The following is a 16,746-nucleotide window of genomic DNA, read 5'->3' as shown; positions in this document are numbered from 1 at the left end:
CTTCCTGGTCAGCACACTGTTAAACTGTATTATCGCCCACTTGAGCCATAGGGAAACATGGACATTACCTTGCACATTCAGTTGTAACTGACAGCAGCTGCTATATAACTGACAGCAACTGGTATATTTCATTTCTGACAAAATATTGTCAGAACTGGAAGGGATCACTGTAAGAAGAATATGGTGAGCTTCTGAGAGGAACCGACAGTGGGGTAAGTATGTAATATTCATTTGCAGCTACATCAAGCGTTTATTTTTAAAAATTTTACTCAGTTCAGGTTCCCTTTAACCACTTTGCTGCCCGGGTACAGTATATCTACGCTCCTTTGAACTTCAGTTCCCCGCCTGGAGCGTAGATATATACGCATCCCCCCACCCCGACGCTACCCGTGCTCCTGCTTGCACGTGCGCGTGCTCCCGCACGGCCGCTCGCCCAGAGATCAATGAACGGGAAAAAACATTCCCGTTTGTTGATCTCTGCTCCCCAGCAATGATCGGCTGCTTCTATGAGAAGCAGCATGATCATTGTAGTAAAAAAAAAAAAGTTTCCCAGCCTCCCTGAACTTCCTGCAAGCGTACTTCCTACGCTTGCAGGACGCATTCACAAAAATGTACTGTGGCCATCTTGTGGCCAAAAAGTAAAACTACACCCCAAAACATTTTTCATACAGAAATACATTATATTTTACAATATAAATTAACTCATTAACTCCCATACTCCCCAATTGTTACCATTTTTTTGTAATAAAAAAAAATTACAATAAAAAAACAAACAAACATAACTAGTTACCTTAGGGACTGAAATCTTTAAATATTTATATCAACATGGTATAACACTGTTATTTTATAATTTATGGGCTTGTAATTAGGGATGGACGCAAAACTGAAAAAAATGCACCTTTATTTGCAAATAAAATATTGGCGCCAAACACTGTGATAGGGAAATAATTTAAACGGTGTAATAACCGGGACAAATGGGCAAATAAGTTACATGGATTTTAATTACAGTAGCATGCATTATTTGAAAACTATAATGGCCGAAAACTGAAAAATAATGTTTTTTTTTCCAAATGTTTTCCTATTTTGCCATTAAAACACATTTAGAATAATATAATTCTTGGAATAATGTCCCACCTAAAGAAAGCCTAATTGGTGGCGAAAAAAAACAAGATATAGTTCATTTCATTGTGATAAGTAATGATAAAGTTATAGGCGAATGAATATAAGGAGCGCTGAAAGGTGAAAATTGCTCAGATGCTAAAGGGGTAAAAACCCCTCAGTTGTGAAGCAGGGACTGCAGTTTTAAAACCTCTTAACCACCCTGGCGTTCTATTAAGATCGCCAGGGTGGCTGCAGGAGGTTTTTTTTTTAATTCAAAAAAAAAAAAACTATTTCATGCAGCCAACTAAAAGTTGATTGCATGAAAGCCCACTAGAGGGCGCTCCGGATGCGTTCTTCTGATCGCCTCCGGCGGCCAGAAGTAACACGGAAGGCCGCAATGAGCGGCCTTCCGTGTTTCGCTTACCTCGTCGCCATGGCGACGAGTGGAGTGACGTCATGGATGTCAGCCGCCTCCGATCCAGCCCTTAGCGCTGGCCGGAACTTTTTGTTCCGGCTGCGCAGGGCTTGGGCGGCTGGGGGGACCCTCTTTCACCGCTGCTCGCGGCGGATCGTCGCAGAGCGGCGGCGATCAGGTAGCACACGCGACTGGCAAAGTGCCGGCTGCGTGTGCTGCTTTTTATTTGAGCCAAATCGGCCCAGCAGGGCCTGAGCGGCAGCCTCCGGCGGTAATTGACGAGCTGAGCTCGTCCATACCGCCCGGCTGGTTAAGGACCAGCCACTTTTTTTCCATTCAGACCACTGCAGTTTTAACGGTTTATTGCTCGGTCATACAACCTACCATCTAAATGAATTTTACCTCCTTTTCTTGTCACTAATACAGCTTTCTTTTGGTGCTATTTGATTGCTGCTGTGATTTTTAGTTTTTATTATATTCATCAAAAAAGACATGAATTTTGTCAAAAAAATCATGATTTTTTTTTTAACTTTCTGTGCTGACATTTTTCAAATAAAGTAAAATTTCTATATACATTTTTGTCCAAATTTATTGTGCTACATGTCTTTGATAAAAAAAATCCAATAAGTGTATATTTATTGGTTTGGGTAAAAGTTATAGGGTTTACAAACTATGGTGCAAAAAGTGAATTTTTTCATTTTGAAGCATCTCTGACTTTTCTGAGCACCTGTCATGTTTCATGAGGTGCTAGAATTCCAGGATAGTATAAATACCCCCCAAGTGACCCCATTTCCATTTTGGAAAGAAGACATCCCAAAGTATTCACTAAGAGGCATGGTGAGTTCATAGAAGATTTTATTTTTTGTCACAAGTTAGCAGAAATTGATTTTTATTGTTTTTTTTTTCACAAAGTGTCATTTTCCACTAACTTGTGACAAAAATAAAATCTTCTACGAAGTATTGATAGGTGATCAGGGTGTGATTAGAGGGGAGAATAGATGCAAGCAATGCACTGGCGAGGTGATCAGGGGGGGGTCTGAGGGCGATCTGAGGGTGTGGGCGGGTAATTGGGTGCCCGCAAGGGGCAGATTAGGGTCTGATCTGATGGGTAGCAGTGACAAGTGGTGACAGGGGGTGATAGATGGGTGGTCAGTGGGTGATTAGAGGGGAAAACAGATGTAAACAATGCACTTGGGAGGTGATCTGAGGGCGGGTCTGCGGGCGATCTGAGGGTGTGGGCGGGTGATCAGGTGCTTGCAAGGGGCAGGTTAGGGTCTGATCTGATGGGTGGCAGTGACAGGTGGTGATTGATGGGTGATTGACAGGTGATCAGTGGGTGATTACAGGGGAGAATAGATATATACAGTACACAGGAAGGGGGGGGGAGGGCTGGGGAGGATCTGAGTGTGTGTGTGGGGGGGGGGGGTGATCAGGAGCCCCAAGGGGGTAGTTTAGGACAGTGTTTCTCAACATTTTATTGGTATGTACCCCTTATAAAAGCTTGTACTCGCCAAGTACCCCCTAGCATAGTAAACCTTATCACAAGTACCCCTTGACAAATAAATATTTAATCGTAGTACATAATAATTGGTTCTAAACAATTTCCAAGCATTTATTATCGCTTTTAATTAGCTAAAATATTAATTTGGTGTTGTTTATGTAGGATTTATCATTTTCTAAAACTCTAAATTTGTTATACTTGGTTAAGTATATCAAGCATGAGTACCCCCTGGAACCATCAGAAGTACCCCTTGGGGTACGCGTACCGCATGTTGAGAACCCAGGGTTTAGGACCTGATCTAAAGGATAGCGTTGACAGATAGTGACAGGGGTGATTGATGGGTGATTAGGGGGGTGATTGGGTGCAAACAGTGGTCTGAGGGGGTGATCAGGGAGGGTCTGAGGGGTGCTGTGGGCGATCAGGGGGCAGGGTCAGTGTTTGTGTGTGCTTACTAGGGGGGCTGCCTCCTGCCCTGGTGGTCCCTCGATCACTGGGACCACCAGGGCAGGAGGCAGCCTGTATAATACGCTTTGTATACATTACAAAGCGTATTATACGCTTTGAACGCGGCAGATCGGGGGTTAACAACCCACTGGCGCTGCTAATTGGCTGGCGGGTTGACGTCGCAGGTGGGCGGAGCCTAATGCCGGCTGATGCACGCGCATCTCTGCGCGCGATCCCCAGCATTTCAGTCCCCCAGGTACCGATGCCTATCGGCATTACGCGGTCCTGGGGGTGCCACTTTGCCGCCGCCCATAGGTAGTGGGCGGTTGGCAAGTGGTTAAAAGACTATGGCATGGTAGCAATTTTTACACCCACCCCCTGGGAGCAATTCAGCCTAGAAACTGCCCTGCATGCATCTTTTGGAAAGTGAGCCTGCACCTCAGGAACTTTCTTATTGTCCATAATGAACCACACCCCAAGGCCAAAAATACTTTCCAAGACCTCCTTGTGCTGCCCTCCTGGCTCCTGTTTTCTGCTGTATGCATGATACCATCATCACATAAGCACTAGGGAGGGTGGGTCTGCCTAAATCTCCATAAAACCATCCAACCCATCCTCTGCCTAAATGCAGAAGGTTGGAGCAATAATTTGGGTGTAGGGAGGTCTTTAATGCATGAACATGAGTAAAATAAGAGGGTAGGACAGAGAAGCAAGCAAGGATTGGAGAATTCCTCAGGTGCCAGTAAAGAAAGGAAGAGGGGCAGAGCTTAGAAGGATAGAAGAGTTACCTGTATAAGCATGCATACATGCATAGTTTCCCATAAATACTTCATCCTTCCTGCAACAGTGTCCCAGCAAGTTGAAAAACTCAATTTTACTAGTGAAGAAACAGCACAGTGATTTCCATGTAAACGGGGTGCTGTTAAGATCCACAAAATAAAAGTGGTCTGATTTTTAGATCGTGGATTTTTAGTGTAAAGGGCCCTTCACTGAAAACCTTGCAAGTCTAATATCATTTGAACTCATAAAAGCAAAGACTGCTCATTTCATCAAACAGGAGGGGATGAAGTGTGATCACATGGGAGTCAGTAAGCAGGCTTGAGTGAGCTGCAGGATTATAGCTGAAAGGAAGTAAACCATTTCGGGGTAAGAAAGCTCATCTGTACTTTTGTTGAACTCTTCTTGTCTCAGGATAAAACTGTGGATTCATAGGCATAGATAGATCCACAACAGGGCCTCTTAGTGCAAAATTTGTGAATGTCACTGAACGCTGCACAAATCAATTATGACGCTTAATTTCCACTGAATCCTGGTACAGTCATGATACATAAAAGTCTATAATAGTTTTCAAGATTGGTCATACAGATTGACTGGATTGAAATGAACTGTTAAATAGTTTAGTTTCTATGGTGACAGATGTCGGTTTTCAGTCTAAGGGCCCGGTTTCCACTATGAGCCACAGCACCCATTCTGATGTTTAGCCGCAGGCCATACATGGCTAAAGCTGGCCACTAACGGTCCAATTTCTAGCGAAAAATCGTTCGATCGATTCGAAATTCTAGGTTGGCAGTGATCGAATTGCCAGTAAATAATCTCCATTAATGGTTATGATCGATTATGAACGATTGAAAAAAAAGTCGTCCGACTGAATTTTCATCGAACGAAATTTTGATTTTTAAAGACGATCGTGATCGATAGATAGCAAAGATTGGTTCGTTGATGGTGTAGTGAACGATTTTTCTTCCGATCAGAAATTCTGATCGCTCGAACGATTTTTCGCTAGAAAATTGGACCATTAGTGGCCACCTTTAGGGATTCCACAGCAGTAATCTGCAGCATGCCGTCCAGATTTGCACCACAGTGCGATCTGAACGGCACTCCATTGAATATTAAGGCAGCGTTTCCCCATAGCTCTCGTTTGTGGGGAAACCCTGCAAATCTGTCTATAGTGGGAACAGGCCCAAAACGTTCAATGTATTAATGGTTTAATTAACCATTGCATTTTAAAACAAATGTAGAATGAATATGCATTCGCTATAGTAATATGCATCTGTCATAGTAAGTACTACTAATGATGTAAGCCTGTGTGCTGAATTACCGGGCAGTGCCGAGTTCAGAGGTTTCTTATTAGCGTCTCCCTGAGCTTGCTATTGACAAGCATTCATAAAACAGACAAAAATAAATAAATGGTGCCTGCGGGTAACACACCGATAAAAAAACAAAATATAAGGTTGCATATTGCAAAGCCATCTTCAAAATGTAATCTCTGCCTTGTTCTGAAACTCCTCAGTTATGTGTCACAGTGCCTCAGAAGTTGTGCTTTGAACACCAATAGCAGTTGATAAGGCTAAAACAAACAAACATGGAGCAGTGTTTTTATCAGCAGTACTCTGTGACTTTACTTGAGGAAAAGTATGTGTCCTGTGATCCTGTGCTTACACAGAGCTGCTCTCAAAGATGGCTGAATTAATTTGATAAACTATACCTGGAATGACAGCTCCTAGCAATGCTGTTCTGTGTGTTGGAAGGGGAGGGGGGATTTTTACCTAGACCTACCTACCTAGATTACCTATGGACAAACCCAAGTAATTCCTCTTTACTTGACAGCTGTCAGCAGGACGAGAATTCAGTGGAAAGCACTGGTATCAGGAAGCACAATGGACAACAATGTCTTTTCAGGCTGATGAGCTGAAGTTCAGAAAACAAACTAAATAAAATGACAAAAAGTTTCTAGCAGTTAAAATCTTCCCTGTGATTCAGTTTGGATTCAGTGTTGGAGTGGACAGCCACATTACTGCAAATGTGTATTTGTAATCTGTTCATCTCTTATGCTCTGTGACAGGGATCAGTATGCTTTTCAAAGAGGCCAGCAATGTCAGTCTCCATGCAATATATTTGTTTAATTGAAGAACAGAATACCCAAGCAGCTCAGGATGACCCAAAACCACTAGGAAAGTATAGGGGATTCATTCAAGAACATTTGGTAAAATGCAAAAAATTTAGACATTTAACCACATGTATTTATAATCAGCAAATTAGATTTCAAACAAGCTATAATTTTCAGTTTAAAAAAACCCCATCAGCATTAAATGTTAAATAAGTATAAATGAAAATGTGGTAGAAAGAGGTGTCTTACTAATCTGCTAATTAAGGACAAGCCACAGTTCTGTATATGGCACCACTGCACTGCAGCTAGACTGCTAAAAGAAGAGTGCCTGGTCTCCCGCTGAGAAGCTCCAGTCTAATATAGCTAGATGTTTCTTCACCCACATGCAGAGCATTTAGCTCCTTCTCATTAAACTCAAACAATGCAAGGTAACAGAACCGCTGAGAACAAACCACTATGCTGCTACTCTTATGCAGTTTTCATAATTAACCTGCAGATGGTGCTATTATCCAAACAGCAAAGAAAGACAGCAACAAAATATCCCCTCCTCTTGTTTATATATCAAGTACTGGAACCAAGGGAGATGTGAACATTTCCCAACAAAATATAATTGTAAGAAAGTGTGTAAAAATTAGCAAAGCATAAAGAGGCTGGATGAGAAACAATCACATACATACATTTGTATTGTCTTATATATCTCTAAAGGACTTAAACATATAAGCTATCTGTCAAAAACAAATGGCTCGCTACTCCACTTGTGCAAATAGGTCATCAAGGAGATTAAGAGCCAGACAAAACAAGACTTTGAATAAAAATAATAAAAGAGCTTTAACAGAAAAACACCAACCCAGCAACTGCATGTTGTCGTGAAGTGGACTGAGATCCGAGAATAGGACTGCTGTAATTACTGATTAAGAGGCCATTTAGATTTATGAAGCTGAAATTGCCAGAACCTAGTCTTCTGTAACGACTGGACATGATCCCATTATACTCCCTGATGGTCACTGCAGTCTTCTAAACCACAGAGCCTTAAGGTGCCCACTAATGATCCAACCTTTATCATCCAATTTTACCAAATTTATGTAGTATAAAGAGAACCCGAGGTGGGTTCTAAGAATCCTATTAGCACACAGAGGCTGGGTCTGCATATAATGCACAGCCTATGTTGCTATACTGTTTCCCCCCAGCGCCCCCTGCGCTCTGCTGTCCCCCATAAATCACACAGCCGTGCTAGCGACACGCAGCTCATCGATAGAAGGCTGTTTACATGCACACTGTCACTCTCGCCACTCCCCCGCCTCCTCTATATCTCCGCTCCCCGCCTGCGTACCTTCCCTCCAATCAGCGGGGAGGGAAGGGACGCAGGCGAGGAGCGGCGACTTAGAGGAGGCGGGGGTGGCGGGGAGAGTGCTCCTGTGATGTAAATCCAGACCTGCCGCTAAAGGCATGTCGACTGACAATGCAACCTATTTTGGGGTGAAAATTGGTTGCATTCTCGATCACGCATGTTGCAAGTCAGCCCAACATCTTGCTCGATCGGGTGTGCGGCGGGAACAGCGTGCAATTTCGCAACGATCAACAAAAGCCCTGACGCTGTCCTCTAATGTAAAATTTCCTCCCGGTGCCCAGTGTAAAGTATACATCACCTGACCGCGGGCCTGCGATTGTCCCTCTGTTGCCCCGGGCACTTTCCGTTCTGCATACACGCTCACCACAAAGGGTGACATCACACACGTGCCCTTACTAGGAAACCACGTGTATGGAGAGGGAAAGCGCCCGGAGCAGCGGAGGGACAAGCGCAGGCCACGGACAAGTAATGTATACCTTACACGGGACACCGGGGGACATTTACATTAGGGGACAGTGTTGGGGTGGCGGATGCGGCACACAAGGCAGATTCCAGATCGATTTCAGCATAAAATTGATCTGGAATCAGCTTGTGGTATATCGGCGGCTGACAGATCATTCTCTAATCAGATTCGATTAGAGAGAGAAATTTGTCTCTTGGTCGAATTTGGCCCATACATCGCTATATGTATGGCTACCTTGAGAAGGAGCATGTCCAGTTGCAATAAACTTCATGGACATGTTGCCATAAATGCCATTGCATGGTGATGGGTGGAGCAGTTCTTTAAAGTGGACCTGAACTCTTGCTCAGGACAGGAGGAAAACAGAGAAATGCACCCTGTATGTATTTAGAAAGTTTAGCCTGTTTAATTCCCCCTCAGTTGTGTCTAATCACAAGTTGTAATCTGATCTCTCCCATCACATGACTGCCTATGGCAGAGATGGCAGATAAAGCAATTTAAAAGCACAGGCTGTTAACAATATGTCTGCTTCCATGAATCAGGAAGTAGAAACAGTGCAGATTTATTTTAGGATTTGTATCAGCTGTAACAAAGAAATGCTTTTTGTTTAAGAGTTATTATGCTGCTGAGTATCTTTTAGAGCAGAAAAGACGTTCTGAGTTCAGGTCCGCTTTAAAAGAGTAAAGTAATTTTGTAATAGCCATTTATGAATTGCACAGCATATATTCGCTTGAACCTTGGGCATGCAATGCTACAAAAAGCAAGAATGATTTTGTGCTTTCTATGAAAATTATGTTTCTTTACTTTTAAGAACAATAATACATTTAGAAAGAAAAATACAGGAATTGAAGCTTAGAAAATTCAAGACACAGAACATTTATATTATGCTTTTCTCCTGGTGGACTCAAAGTGGGAGACTAGGATCATTGGGGAGCCTTGCCCAGTGACTCCTTACTGTTTTATGTTTTACCCTAGCCAAAGGGCTGAAATCTCACATCAAAGGCAACACCTTACTAGTACGCTATCCAGCTGAGCACTTCAAGTAGGTAATCAATTTACAGCAACTTTTCTCATACAGTTAGCAGCTGTCATGCTTACAGGAGGTGCATGTGTGAAAGACACTTCAGCAAGCACAAATTAATCCTCAATGTCACAATGTAAACATATTTCCTAAAATGTGCACAGCAATATGACCATCGTTCATCGCGGATCAATGGTAAGCCTGAGCAGTTAGCATCTATCTCCTGCTGAGCAGCACACTCTGCATGTTAAACCTTTCCACCACTGTACAAATATGCCGCCCTTCATTTTCTACACCGAGAACTGCAATATGTATATTAATCCAAACACTTTACTAAAAATAAAAAAAAAATCTATATTTTCTAATACAGCTGTCTATCTCTGGGTTGCTCTAATAAATATTAATGTTATTTATTGGTAGTGTCATCATAAACTAAATACGGACTGTGCTGTTTCTGCACTGGATGCGCTATCATTTCTAATACTATATTGTTTCTTAATCTTGCAGAAATCATCTGGCTCAGTATACAGTCTACCCTGAATTAGACACAACTGTTAAAATGTAAATTGCTAAACTATTTTTAGCTGATGGGAGGGAGGGAAAAAAAATATTCCTGGCCTCGGGAAAATGATTTGAAGCATTGTATTCATTTTGTTTATCAAGCAGCTATTCAGCCTCTAGTGGGGCCCAAGTGCTTATGCAAGCAAAAGCTTTCAAGAGTGCCTGCAGCTGCAGTCCTGGCTTCCAGGTAGACTGCAGGTTTAGAGCACAGCTGCACTAGGCTATATAAAACCATTTTAGCTCCATCTGGAAGAAAGGTCAGAATCCATTTCAAACTTTGCCTTCATCTTTATTAGGATATGGATACACCGATCAGAACTTGAGAATTAAGCCATACAACCCAATATCTGCACAGCTCATGTACCCCTTACTACACAGTGCCACTGACTTCAGAGAATGATCTATTGAAATGAAGCTGCTCTGAGATATTACTCATCCAATTGCACCTGCGCCCAAGTGTTAAGTACTGCCAAATAAAAGCCCTCCATCCATTTACACAACAAAGAGATGTACCCCGCAAGGAAGCAGAGCTCTCCCCCCCTCATTTGTTCTGAACTGCAAGAAAGGGGGCGGATGGTGAGAGCAGAAAAGGGGAGGGGGGGGGGGGGGTTGACACTTCCTTTGGTGTGCAGGGATTTTCACTTCACATGGATTTTTAAATGCGGATTCATTTACAAACAATTTTCCTTCTTTATAGAATAAAGCATATTTAATACCACAAAACACCCCTATAGCAATAGATTATCACAGCCATTAATGATTTTTCTCTCTACCAAAACCCTCGCAACCTTTTTCATCAAAGCCCTTTATTCTCCAAGGATATATTTTCGAGCAAAGAGGGATCAACAAACTAGTTGCTTGAAAGCCTTCCTGATGCTAGGCTGAAGTTAGGAAAGGCTTAATGAAAGCTTTAAAATCCACCAGGGTTTCACACTGAACATCTGACTTGGTGATTTATGCATATTAATAACCTCAGTCCTACTGAGGCAAGCTGAGCCGTACGTGTCCTCCGAATCTTAATGTCTTCAGCTCCATTGGGATTATTACAAATGTAAATTTTGAAGATTCTTGGCTATTAATCTCTGTCTGTCCTCCTGCTCAGCAACATAATGACTAATTAAACATCAAAAGACCTGTACAGGAGATCTTCTTTGACAGCTCGTTGGCCCTGTGCTCCTCCCATGAGAGGAATTCAAATGACAGGGACGAGGGGACAGTAGCATATGACGGTGCTACAAATCACTGCTGAAAATCTAAAACTAAACATCAAACGTGGGTTTAGACCTAATGAAGCTCTACCATTGATTGAGCCAGCCAGTTTATGGTCACCATTGCAAACGTGTCTAAATAATGATTTGTATGACCCTTGTACACAGTCCTACGAGCCTAATTTATTTCCCATAACAATATACCATAGTTAGTACTTACAGAAGAAGGCAAGCCAGGGGGAACCTTTCTTATTTTCTTTGTTTGTACAGGATCTGCAAGTACAAAAGAAAATTAAAATAGAATTCAGCTTTAGGTTAATATATTGAAACATTTTATCATCTACTTCTGATATTTCTAAGAGAAAAAAAAAAGGCAATGGCAATTTACTACAAAGTCCAATACTCAACTGTACCCATTTAACTATGTGACTTTGGTGTTCGGAAAATCAGGTGCTGGTCACACTGGTGACTCCATAAGTGAATGAACTAACATGAATGAATGAGTAAATGAGTAAACATTTGTACAGCAATTTTCTATTGTAGGACACCGGAGAAAGCCCCTGCAAACCCCACACAGATAGTCCGTGCCAGAAATCGAAGCTAGGATATATATGGCAAATGAGAGACCATTCAGGCTCTTATGTAGATATTATGCAAAATCAACAGGAAGTACATCTGATTAGCTCAGTTTCAACCTGCATACAATTTGCATGAGAATAGCATGCAAGCCAGAATAATCTGCATCTCATTGCCCATCTTTACACTATAGTGTTTTAAATGAAAATTGGTTGTCCTGAGGACAAGAAAAGCTGCAATAAAGACTAGTCAGCGATTCTAATGATTACTCTCTGCAAAAACATGTTTATTTGTTTCTTTCTCTGTCACACTTGGATGCATCTTTCCACTTCCTATGTGGACAGGAAGTAATGCAAATACTAACAGGTGGATACGCCAGACTGCAAAACAAATGTAAAACATGTTCTAAACCATTAACTCACAACTGCATTGTGTTGTGTATCTTATTGCTATTACCTGTATTGTTGTATCTATGGTCTGTTACCTGTATTGTTCTGTCAACCCTGTTATCATTGTCTGTAAGCCTATTTATTGTACAGCGCTGCGTAATATGTTGGCGCTATATAAATCTAATAAATAATAATAATAATAATAATAATAACAGATGAAACAGGGAGAATGCAGTAGCGTGGTTGAATCACTGATTATGCTTCAGTAAATAAGGGATTTTCTCACTACTCAAATATTTTCATCTCCCTGACCATCCGAAAGGTGAATACACACATCCAATCTTGATTGGCCAATTTTATCGCTTCCGTGTAATAAAGGGTCAACAGATTTTCAAAACTATGTACAGACAGTGTAAGCTCTCATACGCCATTGCTATTGAATGCTTGCTTTGCTGCTGACTTCACAAGGGAAACATCTTCGTTGCAAATTCCAGATGTGGAAGGGCGCCAATCATTCAATTTTAATATTAAATATTTAACACAAGCAGGAGTGACGACATTTTCTCACTAATCAATTTATTTCATCTCATTGACCACCTGACAGGTGAAAACACACATCCAATCTTGATTGGCCAATTTTACATCTTCCATGTTATAAAGGGCCAACAGATTTTTAAAACTATAGATAGAGAACAGATAGTGTAAGCTCCTCTGCACCATGAAAGTGGTAAAATTGGCCAATCAAGATTGGATGTGTGTACCAGGCTTTACCTACCGCTACAGGCTCCCTTTAAGTTCATATGAGAGCAGAATATGCAAATTGCAGCAGATATGACACATATTACTGCAGAAAAGGTAAACGTTTCCAAATTTAATTTTATACTCCTTAAATTAAAAACTCTGTTAGAAGAAGTTGGGAACATGGGCCAAAATGTTCCCAGCATTTTGAAATTACAATAAAATATTAGGCAGACACTGTGCAACCAGTTCACCTTTGAGCTTAAATCAGTTACATAATATGCTTTATACAGGCACAGTTAATATGAATGACATCACAAGCATTATCTTCTAAGCTTTTTTTCCCTACCTCTTCAATCAAGAACAGTGATTTAATCAATGGTTTTATTTAAAAAGATGAAAAGTACCTTTTGTAAACAAAATTTGAAGCACATAGCAATACAAGACAGCTCTAAAATAATATATAGTGCATCAACCAGATTTCATGAGAGAAAAACACATATATAAAAGCCAAGAAGTAAGATGCAAATACACATAAATAACCCTAATATCCATAAAAACCGCTAGTCACACAAATTGCAGCTGTCTTTGCATGGGAAGAGTCCTGAGAACAGTGTTCAGGAAACAATCTTCCAGCAGGTAACCTATCTGGATTCCCCCACATTTTTCTTCAAGCACCCTGCACAGCAAATGTGAGATGAAGAGCCAGATTTACAGGTAAATGCGAAGCAAGTAATGTTCACCCCCAATCCAATGCTAAGAATTTGGGTTTTTTTTAAGCACAGAGAATTCTACAGTTTCATAAAACAAAATATGTTCATAGAAAAACATTGAATACTACCATATACAGTGATAACATTTCCAGAAAATAGGCGCATAGGTCCCAATTAAGAACAAAGCCTGATGTGTTTCGTGGCCAGAAACCACTTCTTTTGAGGCATTTCAAATGCATTTACAAAGTTTCCACTGTATGTGTTCCAATCAGACTTTCAGAAAGCATGCATTTTGCTAATCTCACCGCTGCCAGGATAATGTAAGTCTAGATATGCAGTGGTCTGCTTCTTGCTAAATTGACAACTCAGTGCCTGCTGCATTTTTTGTACAATTGGGTTTCTACCCCATTAAGTTAAACTAAATGGGATTTTGCAATCACATTAAAAAAAGGATGTGAGCTAAGTTTTTTCAGTGGAAAGGCTGCTGAATTTATTTTCATGGATAAAAATTAAACCATTGTTCATCCTTTCACAATAAAAACTGGCACTTCAATAAGTCAAAGAAACCATGAATGCTGTACAGTGTGTTGTCTCCTAGGTGCTTGGGTTTGGCATGTAGCGGAACGAATCAACAGATTATTGGGTGGGGCTGGGAAAGACCCAGCTGCTATAGTACACAATGGTACCAATGACAAAGTTAGTGAGAGATAGAAGGTCCATAAAAGTTATTTTCAGGTATTAGGAGATAAACAAAGCAAAGACCTCCAAGGTGGTATTTTCTGAAATACTACCAGTGCCACGCACTACACCTGAGAAAGAGGGAGCTTAGGGAGTTAAATAAGTGGCTTAGAAATTGGTGCAGGAAGAAGGGTTTTGGGTTCTTTGAAAACTGGGCAGACTTTGCAGCCGGCTACAGGTTCTACAGTAGGTATGGGCTGCACCATGGGATGCAGCTGCATATAGGCCATCACAGATCCTTGATGCTGCAGAACTGCAGCTAATACAGCAGATTGAAAAATCTGCAAGTAAAGGTGAGGTCATAGTTATGGGTAAGTTTAACTATCCAGATACTGATTGGGATATTGAAGCTACTCATTCTGGTACAGGTGGCAGATTTCTGTCAAAACTACAGGACAGTTACTTGACTCAAATAGTAACTGAACCAACTAGAAGGAATGTGTTACTGGATTTAGTCATATCAAATAGACCAGATAATGTATCCAATGTGCATGTTCAAGAACATTTGGGGAATAGTGATCACAATATGATAACATTTGATCTGGTGATAGATCGTGGAGCAGTGGAATATCTACAACTATGAATTTAGAAAAGCAAAGTACATTCAACTCAGGCATGAAATAAGTTTGGTAGACTGGGATAGTATACTACAAGGGAATGACACGGATGGGACATGAAAAACTTAAAACATTTTCAATGAATATTTTAGTAAATGCAGTATATCTTATATGGAAACAAGACTTCTAGGAATAAAAAAGGTCTCTATGGATGCATACAAAGGACCCTATTCAAAATGGGTGACTGTTAGCAGTAGGGTCCTGGGCCCAGTACTCTTCAATCTATTTATTAATTACCTAGCAGATGGAGTATAAAGTAAAGTAATGTTGCTATTTTTGCATATGATACAAAATTGTGCAGAAATAACTCTCAGGAAGATATTGACATATTGCAGAATGATCTGGATAGGATGGCTACCCTCTCCCCCAAAACAAGCCCTACCCTGAAAGTAAGCCCTAGCTGGAATTTTGAGTATACTTACCCCGAAAATAAGCCCTAGTGCAAGTTAAAGAAGAGGAAGAGGCGGCCAGCAATCTGTGACACAGCGGTACAGTGCCGGTCCTGTCATTCCAGCACACAGCTGTCATTCCAGCACACAGCAAGGTTTATCAGCTGTGATATCAGCCGATCAGTACATTGCACAGGAGGAAGAGGGGGCCAGCAAGCGGGGACACCGCAGTGCAGTGCCGATTGTGTACAATTCTTGTCACCCCAGCTGTGTGCAGGGATAACAGGGCAGATGCCTGATCAGCACAGTAGCATACCTTGAAATCCAGGGACAGCACAGTAGAAAGGAATAGGAAATGTTCTGCTGAGAGACACTTCCTGATAGAAATATTATACATCCCCTGAAAATAAGCCCCAGCACATTTTTTAGAGCAAAAATGAATATGACAGTTCTTATTTTTGGGGAAACAAAGTATATGGGGAGATGAAATTCAATGTTGAAAAATGTAAAGTCATGCATTTTGGTACTACCAACAGTCTTGCTCCATACTAAATAAAGGGGATACAGATGGGGACATCAAACTTGGAGAGGGACTTAGAAGCACTTGTCGACAAAAAGTTAAATAATCATATTCAATGCCAAGCCACTGCAGCTAAAACAAATTAAGTTTTTGGATGCATTTAAAGTGGTCTAACACCCAGCATTTCAACTTTGCTTTAAAAGATTGCTTACAGCTTAGAATTCTATTTTAGTGTTGCATTTAGCTAGAAATCCTCCTCCGTGCTGAGGTTCAGATACAAATGTATCTATTTACAATGTAAATAAACAAACACCTCTCTGAGAGAGCACAGAGGGCTTCCCAGACAGGCTTTTCAGAGGTCTATTTGCATTCCAAACAAAGATACATTTGTATCTAACCCTCAGCACGGATGCGTATTTCTAGCTGAATGCAAAACTAAAATGTCATGTTTAACCCGTTCAGTGAATTTCTGCTTAAAAAAAATCTGGCATAATACTTTCTAAGCTGTAAGCAATCTTTTAAAGCAAAGTTGAAATGCTGGGTGTTAGACCGCTTTAAGAGACATCATAAGAGAGCCCCTGGGAGGTACTTACCTCAGGAGGGTGAAGCCTCCTAATGAGGCTTCCCCCGTATTCCTCCGTCCATCCAGTTCCTGCGCTTTCAGCTGCTGAAAATCTGCGCAGTAGTGGTTTTCATTCGGGCTCATGCGGAAGTAGCTGAGCCCAATCAGATTCGCTCTACTGCGCAGGTGCAGTAGAGCGGATCTGATCGAGATATTCTAAAATACACCTGTGACCCTTGATTGTGCAATACATTGCATACAGTTATATCATAATTCTACCCAATACTACTATATGTAAAAAATAGAGAATTAAATTGGACTTGAAAGTCATTAGTTCTGGTATTCTTAAAAGAAAAATTCATAGCTGGCGCACAAAGCTGGCAGCATCTCCGTTCAGATGCCTTTGAGATTTATGCACTAAAGCAGCAAATTATAAGCACCATTACAAGTGAACCTACTTGGCTTGCATCGGATTTTCAGACAAACCATTAAACTGTGCTTGGCAGGAAACATGAAGTATTAGGAAAGCTTTGTCTCTCCCACCGCCTTCCCTCATGT

The 16,746-nt window shown here is 41.2% G+C and overlaps 1 protein-coding gene across 4 annotated transcripts in view; it reads right to left on the bottom strand.

Moving 5' to 3' along the window:
• Positions 1-16,746, bottom strand: part of TCF12 (transcription factor 12) — a 291,989-nt gene that overhangs the window by 80,879 nt on the left and 194,364 nt on the right. For all 4 annotated transcript variants that reach the window (XM_068275505.1, XM_068275506.1, XM_068275507.1 and 1 more), the window contains exon 8: positions 11,167-11,219. In XM_068275505.1, the coding sequence (XP_068131606.1) occupies positions 11,167-11,219 (53 nt within the window). The remainder of the gene's footprint in view (positions 1-11,166; positions 11,220-16,746) is intronic.

Source organism: Hyperolius riggenbachi, chromosome 3 (genome assembly GCF_040937935.1).
Source record: "Hyperolius riggenbachi isolate aHypRig1 chromosome 3, aHypRig1.pri, whole genome shotgun sequence".
Lineage (NCBI taxonomy): Eukaryota > Metazoa > Chordata > Amphibia > Anura > Hyperoliidae > Hyperolius > Hyperolius riggenbachi.
This window is presented reverse-complemented; position numbering and strand designations above follow the sequence as displayed.